Source organism: Triticum dicoccoides, chromosome 6A (assembly GCF_002162155.2).
Source record: "Triticum dicoccoides isolate Atlit2015 ecotype Zavitan chromosome 6A, WEW_v2.0, whole genome shotgun sequence".
Lineage (NCBI taxonomy): Eukaryota > Viridiplantae > Streptophyta > Magnoliopsida > Poales > Poaceae > Triticum > Triticum dicoccoides.
Window position 1 is genome coordinate 541,183,993 of NC_041390.1, and position 9,645 is coordinate 541,193,637.

A 9,645-nucleotide genomic window follows, 5' to 3' on the forward strand; every position below is an offset into this window, starting at 1 on the left:
TTCTTTACATTATTTTCAGACAAAACCAATGTACCCAACCAACACAGACCCATAGACTGAAAAGATGATGAAACTTGAGGAGTTTTTTTTTGAACTCACCTGTTAGAATGCAATTTGGGTGCTTGTTGTTCATGCACCGTAGAAATGTATCGAACAGCCACTTGAATGACTTTGCACCTTCGTCTCTTATCAGGGCAACAACAAATATCGTTGACTGCAAGTGATGGTTTGTTCCAACAAACACTCCCAGGGGCATATGAATTTTTTTGGTCTTGTAAGTCGTGTCGAATGTTACGCAATCGCCGAAGTCTTGATAGGCTCCTCGGCAGCTTGCATTGGACCAGAAAATGTTTTTAATTGACTTGTCCTTGTCCACTTGGATGTCATAGAAAAACTCATCATTTATTGCCTTCATGTCTTTGAAGAATGAAACAAGTTTCAATACATCATCCAAATCATCTTTCCTTGCATTCATGGCTTTCCTGCAAATCACATGCAAACATGCATTTTTTTATTTTTGCTAGCAAAGGGTTGTGAGCTAGGATGCTATTTTACATTGCAGTATGTGGGTGTTTGAATACTTACTGGTTTAGCAGGTCTCGTCCGGTCATGCTTAGGAAGTAGCTTCCATCTTCATTTTCAGATAGCATGGACATGATTGTTGTGTGCTTGACATCATGGTACTGCAGGAGCTTTACGTACTCCAAAATAGTGGGGTCATAATTCTTGTGTGAGTGCAAAAATACCAGCATGTCATCAATTTGCATGAGCTCGTGATTATGATTGTACTCAATGTCCACTTCCACACATGTGCCATCCTCCTGCACCTTCACCCTCATTCTTGCATTGCAGCCCGTCCTCTGCGATGTTTTGTTTCGCTTCCTGTTGGCCTCTGAAATAGAAGATGTGTGTATCCCTTGGAAGGCGCAAACAAAATACTTGTGGTTGTCATTTCCACCCGTCCTCCTGATTCCAAAACCAGCGTGTCTGGCGTATCTACTATAAAATTCCCTTGCTTTCTCTACATCTTTAAATTGCATCTTTAGTCTTGGTATTAGATAATCCGGTAGATCTGGCGTCTGCAGAAAAAGAAAAAAAATCCAAACAACACCTTAAAATGCAGTTTATGAACTTGTTATCCTAGAGGGAGCAGAAAATGTGCAGATAATACAAGATGCGTATATAAATATTTTTTGTTTCACTTACGTGTGTGTACGATCGCAACTCCTCCGGTGTCGGCTGTTGTCCCTCTGGGATGGGGCATGGCGGAGTAATCATAGCAGGATGCAGCAGTGGATCACGAGGAGGAAGGAGGGCTGAAGATGGCCTCTCTCTTGTTTGCGTCCTTTTTGCTTGAGGTGGTTGTGGAGGTATTGCAATCCTGGTCTTGGTTTGCTCTTTTGTTTTGTGAAGCAATCCATCTACCTTATGCCCCATAGAATTCTGACTTGTAGCAGCAGCAGCAGGATCAAACGGTGGTAGTGTGCAGATCACTCTCCTCCGTCTGTGTGTTGCTGTTGGATTTGTCCTGGGATCCGGTTTAGTTGCTTCGCTTTGGCATTGATGAGGCACACCAGGATAACCTCCAGAGTTACACGCAGGACTTGAGCTAACCCCCTCCTCCATCGGCGTGCTTGGGAGTCTACTGGTGGATACAAATAATCCGCGGGGGATTTCCGGCGTCACCCAATTAGGTGGAGGCGCAAACCTGTGCGGATAGGGCTGTGACCCAGCATCTTGGAAGTATTCGTGTGTTTCGGGTGTCATCCATTTTTGGTCTGGAGCAGGTTGGTAATGCTGTTGGTGCGTTTGAGGTGTGACCCATTGAGGGGGTGGTGCAACGCGTACAGGCTTTGGATTGTGTACTTGCTGTTGGAAACTTCTAAGCTTCTTCATGCGTCTCTCATCTTGCTGACATAAAAGAAAAAAATGTCTATTAGCACACAAGTTATATCTGCATATACCTTTGTAACTGAACTTAGCATTATTCACAGCCTGAACTTCTCATATAAAAGTGGTGAGAGCCATCACACTATGCACTGAGCTGAGCATCTGCCAATGCCTTTGTACCTGAACTGAGCACCCTTCACAGAATGAACTTCACATCATGTTTTTTAATTCTACAATATTTGATTACTTATATGTACCTGAACTGAGCACTCTCCACAACCTGAACTTCTTGTTTTGCAAAGGAGAAATACTGTCTACAGTTAAAAAACCTGAACCTTCATGAGTTTTTGAATGGTTGGACTGCTAGTGCATACCAACCCGACCTTCATGTCATATCACATGCATGTTCTATTTTCCTTTTATTTTTTTGCACAGAACCAGACACATACCAACCTGAACTCTAGCACACTTACTAGTGAACTTCACATGGCTTTTGCACATGTGAATGTGAATGCAGGAAGATTATATAGTGTTTGTAGCCTGGACTGAGGCTCACATACTACCTAAACTTCACATGCCTGTAAGCAGGCAGGCAGATACAATGCTATTTTGTAGCCTGGACTAAGGCGCATACACTACCAGAACTTCACATGGTTGTAAGCAGGCAGGCAGATTTTAAAAAAGCTTTTGTAGCCTGGACTGATGCTCACACACCACCTGAACTTCACATAGCTGTAAGCAAATAACAAACCGAAGGAAGGAAGAAGTTCAACAATACCCTGGCTAGAAGGTCGGCCAACCTTTTTCCAGCAGCTGATAGGCCACCTTGAGAACAATTCGTCGTGGAGGTATGAGAGGAATTCGATGGCAATCCATGTCTTGCAGAGGGCGCGAAATTTATCTGCACGAAGCAAGAAGGTCAGAGAAGGCAAGATTGAAGAAGAATGCAAAATTGGGAGGAAGTTCATGTACTGTTGTTGCTGAATTTGAGGTCGCAGTAGATGCCGCCTCCGCGGAGGAGTTGCTCCGTTCGTCGCGCCGCTCGCCGTAGCTTGCGTCGTGCCGGTCATCTGGTCTGCCAAGGCTTCGGGCGGTGGCGATGGGACGAGGATGCGGCTTCCTGAAGTCCATGGCGGCTTCGCCGCATCTAGGCGATGCGGGCTCCCTCGCGTCGGCGTCCGCCGTCGCTCGCTCGCCCGCGCCGGTGGCCGGCCAGGAGCTGGAGACGAAGGGGAGGCGGAGGACCCGGCCAGCCAGGAGCTGGGGAAGGAGGGGAGGCGGCGGATCCGGCCGGCCAGGAGCTGTAGACGGGGCGGGGGAGGCGGCGGATCCGGTGAAGATGGGCGGCGAGGAGGGGAGGAGATCGGGGATCGAGGGGAGGAGCGGCGAGGAGGAGGGTGGGTCGGCTCGGGATGCGTCTATTTGGCTTGGCCGATTGGAGTTGCTCTAAGCGACGACTGGAGGTACATGCGCGCCGCCGAGGAGAGCGTCGCGTCATCCGAGGAACCCGACATTGGGTCCTTGTCGCGGCGACGGCAAGATTCACGTCCAAGGCAACGACGCTCCGGACACCCCGTTGTGGCGGCAAAGCCTATACCGAGGCCCGGCGTGAGAGGGTCAAGGGGCGCCACGAAGGGTGAGTCATCCTGCGAACTGCGCCTCTGCGTGATTGAATCGTCGTCGTGTCTGCAGGTTCAGAAAAAACCGGTAGTGCTTTCAACAAGTTTAGTCGAAACAAGTGGATTTACAGAGTGACCATGGATGATCTGATGCTTGACTGAGGAGTGAGGACTGCTAGCTCTAGCTAATCTACGTGTCGAGCTCCAGGGGATCGGGGGAAGAGGAGCCAGCGACCGTCTTCTTCTTGGCCGCCGCCGTCCTGCTCCGGAACGGCCGGCACGCCTTGACGCTGAGGTCGACGGCGGCCGCGAGCGCGAGGAACATGGCTGCGTCTTCCATGCACACGACGTGCCGCGCGGCGAGGTGCACCAGCGGCGGCCTGCTGCCCGTCGCCGCCTCGCCCTGCACGCTGCAGCTCATCACGAACCCGCCGCCCGCGCACGACTCCCCCATGCTCGCCGCGCAGTACGACGACGCCGACGGCGTCTCCGACGCCACCGCGTCCTCCGGGAGGACCGACTGTCTGTCCATGTCGATGGAGAACTCCCCGCCCTTGTCGCAGCTCAGAGGCGTCTCGGACACGAGCACGCACGCGTCCCGCCGCTCCGGGAGAAGATGCAGCCGGAGGCACACGGCGTCCTTGCCGCCCGCCGGCGCGGCGCACTCCCGCCACGCCTCCAGCCGGCCCCACGGCTGCCAGCTCTCCGACGACCCCGTCGTGTCGGCGCGGACGATGAGCCACGCGCCTGGGTTGGACCGCGCCACCGTGTCGCGGCCCGTCGCCGGCACGAACGGCGTGGCCATGAACGCCGCGGCCACGGCGGAGCCGGACAGGTCGTGGATCGCCACTTTCCAGCCCTTCCTCTCCCTCCTCCTCCCCGCCATCTCCATCTCCTTCTCCACGCCGCTTCCGGAGCTCGACCAGTACTGCCCGCCCAAATGATCCGGCTGCGACGCCCTGCCAAGTGCCAACACATCAGAGATCAGACATCAACAACCTCATCAAGCTTTCATTTTGTCCAGAATTTTCATATCATAGCAGTCAGCAACAGCAGAGCACTCACCGCCTCACGTCGCGGATGAACTTGCAGCTAAAGATGGGCTGGCTGGCGCCGCCATGGAGCTGCACCACCTGCGGGTTCAGCGTGACCTCGTCCTCGAACCGGAACACGTACCGAGGGTCAGCCTCCACCCTCACTCGCACGTGCAGCTCCGCCGCCCTGCCGATGCCCGTCCAGCCGTGGCGAAGCAGCACAGGCTTGCCGTCGCGCCACTCCGGCCCGACGTCCACCCTGACCGCCCCGACCAGCCGCCGCTTCAACCCGACGCAGTGCCCGCCGCCGTCGCGCCTGCTCGCGTACACAACGATCTCGAGGCACGGCGGCTCCGGGGCTCGGAACCACCTCGACGTCGGCAGCGCCTTGAGGCCGGGCTCGTCCAGGGAGAAGACCGCCGCGTTGGCGTGCGGGTCAAGGTGGAACTCTGAAGAATTTTCCAGAGGCACCGGAGCTAACTGAACCGGGAAGCCTCGGAGCCGGATCTCGCAGTGGCAAGCCTTTCTGGCGCTTGCGCCGGGGAGCCTCAGGCCAAGCTGCCCGACTGAGAGCCTCACAAATGTCTGGGGATCCATGGTGTGCGTCACCGGAAATTAACTGCCTCCGCCTTGTGCTGAAAATCCATGCTGTCAGAGTTGATATCAACGTGCTACAGCAGAGAATGAAATCAGCAATAGATATGCAATGATTTACAATTTTGCATTGCTGATGATAAAAGCTAGTAGTACACATGCCATTGCATAGTCCAAATGTCATCAAACTTTTAAGAGTGTATATATTGTAATAGCCAACAAATTCTATTATCTCAAGCCCATTTTCTCTCACGGGTTTTTCCTATTTCTCGGTAGCGGGGAAATTCTGGTTTCACCCTCACCAAATTATATAAGAGTAAAGCTACACCTACATAACGTCTTCTACGTAACTTACGTACGATCCGACGTGGCTGTCTTATATTGGGCCATAGTTGGGGCGCAGGCCCACACTGAAAATCAGGGGGGACAGTTTGATTAGCGGTCAAAGGATTTACGTAAGGTTTCGTAAAACATTACATAGGTGTAGCATTTTTGAAGTTATAAACTGAACCCAAAATTTGGAAAAATAATTATTATGCACGCATAACTTCAGCATTAATACGCCACTCCCTCCTTGCCAAAGTATAATAGGAGTAGTCTTCATTGCATAACTTTGAATCTAATACAGTATACTATATTGACTACAAGAGAGGACACGAGAGGACACGAGAGGACATACTTCAGCTCCCCTTACAGTTGGAAGGAATCAACAGTTAGTATCATACAGACAAAAACACTGATATACTGTACTGACTAATTATTTGCATAAAAAGAACATAGAAAATACAAACAATATTACGATACAAACCACCAAATTGTGATATAATAATACAATGCCCAGTGTATAATATTAATTAGGAGAGAGACAAGTTTCTCCCACACAACTTATTTGGCAATTATCATGGATGGAGCACTATGAACCTGGTGATAACACAAAGAACTTAGTCACACATCTCAAAAGAGTAGAATGCTTTCAGGCTAACACAAACTCAAAAAACGGCAAGATGTTACATCCAACTGCTCAATTGGCACAATTATAAAATTGATCTTCCTATCCATTTGATCATCCAAAAACAAATTGATCACTAGAATTGATCGTCGTAGCTGTTTCTCACTCTCACCTAATCGAGACCGCAAAAGTTTAAATTAAACGGTCCAGACACTTTTAGTCATCCAAAGCGATTCATCAAAACTGTTTGGATGTCCGGACATCCGAAATCTCACAAACCGGCATCAAATTGGAGAGGTTGGGGAGTCCGAATGTCTGCCACGCTGCACTGTGACAACTTGGACCCACAGAGAAACCCCTCTCCCGTCGTGGTTGTTCTATAACCATTCACGTCGTGTATTCACTCAGGCTTGACAGGTCAAACGCCAACCCACATGCACACAGCGCGTTGACCGAGAGACCTACTCCTATGCTGCTTGTATTGAAGCTTCACCGGTCCGCCTGCCCCGACTATTAAAGTCACCCGGCCGCGGACGCAAAGCCCTATCCTCCTCCTCTTCAAACCTGCCACACACCACTACACCTCTACCACCGGCCGCCAACATGGGCAACAAATCAGAAGCCTCCAACTGGTGGCCGACGAGCGGCTATCCGGGGTAGCTCCGGATCCGTTGGCGTTGCCGCCTATGGTATCAGGGCTACTTATCATTGGAGAGATCCTTTCAACATAAAGCCGGAGCTGACCTCCTCTGACGACGAAGAGGAGATCCGTTCAACGCCAACTCGGGAGGAGGAGAAGGCACCCCTGCTCATCGCTGCTAGCACGACTAATGACGAGTTCACGCGATAGATGGAGATCATGCTCCGGCAGTCATTAACCAATCACGGTCGGCGTTGTCGTCCCCTCTGTGAAACCGCGGCGTCCAAATCGGACGCCCCGTGAAGGAGCCGCCCTCCCCGCCGCACAGTCACACCTAGATTGTACGTAATGTGAAGGAGACTCCCCACCCCCACCACACCGCCACTTGAAGGAGGAGCCGACCTCCCCGCCGCCGCTAGGCGGGCAACCGACGGCGGTCGTTTGGCGTGAAGAAGGAGGAGCAGCCCTTCGTGCCGGCGAATCCACACTCGCATGTAGAGTACTACCTCCAAGGTGCTAGAGCCGGGGCGTGTCCTCCTTCGCGGACAAACAAATGCCTCTATGAGGTGGTGGCCCGAGAACGCGAAGGGCGATGTTCGTGAATAGTCAAGTGTCGTCGGCTTGGGTGCTGGTGGAGGCTTGGACCATCGGCCGGTCCAAGACGACTGAGCGGTCGAGCGCCCGCCGCCGGCGCCGGCTCAACGACCAACTCCTCGAAGTGGGGCTGGCATAGTCTGAGCGTGTCGCCTACATCTGAGCCGCTGATGTCGCCGAAGACAAGCGGCGCAAGTCAGTGAAGGTACAGCAAAGCGTCTGGGAGCGCCCCACAGCGGTCAAGCGGGGAAGCCACGACGCCTGGAGGACCTTCCGCCATTTGCGAGACGATGACGACGGTAGGCGTCGAAGCTACCGACGGCCTTACAGGCTATGCTTACGAGGTCAGCTTCCGGTACCTCGCCTAGTTTAGTTTAGTTTAAACTTAATTTGAACTTATTAAATTTTGTCCGGTTGGTTGTAAATATCCCAAAGTTTATTAAATTTCATCTGCTTATCTTCAATTTCGTATGTTTTATTGCTCTATTCGTTTGAATGGGTCAGACAAAAAATAGGATATCCCTCTAGTGCTCCCGCGGGCAGCAGGGGAGGCCACCCGCCGTCGTTGGCGCCCGGCCCTCCTCGTCCTCCTCTCCCCTCTCGGTGGAGTGGCGCAGCGGGGCCCCAACTTTGGACATGTGTCGATGGACACGTGTAGGGTCATGGCGGCGTGGACAACAGTTGGGCCTGGCAAGGCCTATGCATTGATCTCTTCATAAAGATGGGAAGGCGAAAAATAGCGAGGTGGATTCTAAAACGTGCGCATGTGGTGCATGCTGAGGGTTTGCTAGACCGATTGGTATTATCGGCTCGCCGTGTGACAGCCTCGTGAGACCATCAGATTAGATGGCATGTGTGGATGCGCCAACGCACTCCATCAAATTTGTAGGGGTAGCGATTGAGGTCGTCGGGAAGGTGATTTGGATCGATTCATGTATCTGCTTTGTCAGACTCCGTTAAATAATTCAATAAAGATGGCCGCATGCAACATTTTGATGCAGATGCTGAGATAATCCTTCTTTTCAGAAAAAAAATGACATTTAATGTCCACATCTGGATGGTCGATGCCTAGTCCGCTGTGTCAATTTGATGATACGGGAGATGTCCTTACTCCCAATCTTGCTTGGAGGATTGAACTCAATGGTGTTACTAGGGAGGTAGTAAATAAAGAGAAGCAGAGCCTTCCTACGACAAGAATGGAGGGGAAAGGAGAGAGAGAGGGGACGAGTTGGTACTACTACTACGAACTGTGATGTGCTACTGGGGATTTGGGGCCTCTTCTCTTTTTTTCAACCTTTGATCTTTAGTCTCTCTTGTTCCACGGTGATCATCTCTAGAAGAAAAATACTAATAAAGAAGCTAAGTCCAGATCGCAAGCATATCCAGCTCACGTCCAAAGCACAAATCAAAACCACAGAAAGCAACCAATAGAGTAGTAACCAACACAAAATCACTCTGAAATTAAGCAAGAAATCGAGCTGCACCTGTCCTTGAGAGCTGGCGCCAAAGCCTCGGCTATATTCTTCTTCCTCGCCCCCCAAGAAGCAGCAGATCGATCGACCACTATAGCTCAGCTACACTACAGGCAGCTCCTCCTACGTGGCAGGCCGACGACGCCGGCATCCGGCTCGCCTGCAGCTAACCCATCGGCGACCCCGGCGCAATTCATGGCCGGCGAAGGCCGGATCGATCCAAGAGGGAGAGGACAACGGGCAGGATAGCGAAGAGCAAGAAGAGAGCGCTGCTGCTAGCTAGAAGGCGATGGAGAAGAGAGGGGATGGGGACGACGACGACGACGACCGCGAGCACTTATAGTACCCTCGGAGGAATGCTATTCATTGGCTTTAACTAATCGGTGGAGTAGGCAGGCAAGGCAGATCAGGTGGACGGGAGCTAGCTACGGAGGAAGCAACCGGTGATTAGAACTGACTAATGAAGCCGCTGATTGGACTTATCGTGGATATATGGGGAGGTCGATCCCGTACGCGATGACGGGCGGTGCTAGCTGGACTCCATAGCGCCCACTTGCGACTTCGCTTTCAGGACAGCCAGGCATTGAGCAGCGATGGGCTCAAGTCAATACTAACCTAAAATCTAAAAAGTGGCCGGCCACCAACTAACCAAAACGAGCGGCCGCGCTAGCCGACAAAAACAATCGTCGCTGTCTCTCTTCAGTAGTTGCCTCTCTTCAGAAAAGGAAAACAACTAATCCCCGTCCGTCCGGCGCTCCTTCGCTGACGAGCCGTCTCGCCGGCGACCAGGATCCAAGTCACGCCGGTCCCCTCTTGCCTTCCCTTCTCTCTCTTCCTTCTCACTCCTCCACAC

The 9,645-nt window shown here is 51.9% G+C and overlaps 1 protein-coding gene across 2 annotated transcripts; it reads right to left on the reverse strand.

Annotated features, from left to right (window-relative positions):
* Positions 1-3,581: 3,581 nt before the first annotated feature.
* On the reverse strand, positions 3,582-9,233 carry LOC119317783. Of its 2 annotated transcripts, none has more exons than XM_037592280.1 (3): positions 8,805-9,233; positions 4,575-5,178; positions 3,582-4,468 (listed from the first exon to the last, which is right to left on the reverse strand). In XM_037592280.1, the coding sequence occupies exons 2-3, from the start codon at positions 5,138-5,140 to the stop codon at positions 3,700-3,702; spliced, it is 1,335 nt and encodes a 444-aa protein (XP_037448177.1). In that variant the 5' UTR covers positions 5,141-5,178; positions 8,805-9,233; the 3' UTR covers positions 3,582-3,699. The 2 variants fall into 2 exon arrangements, with proteins under 2 accessions (XP_037448177.1, XP_037448178.1); XM_037592281.1 differs by having other exon boundaries at positions 4,575-5,214.
* Between the last annotated feature and the right edge of the window lie 412 nt (positions 9,234-9,645).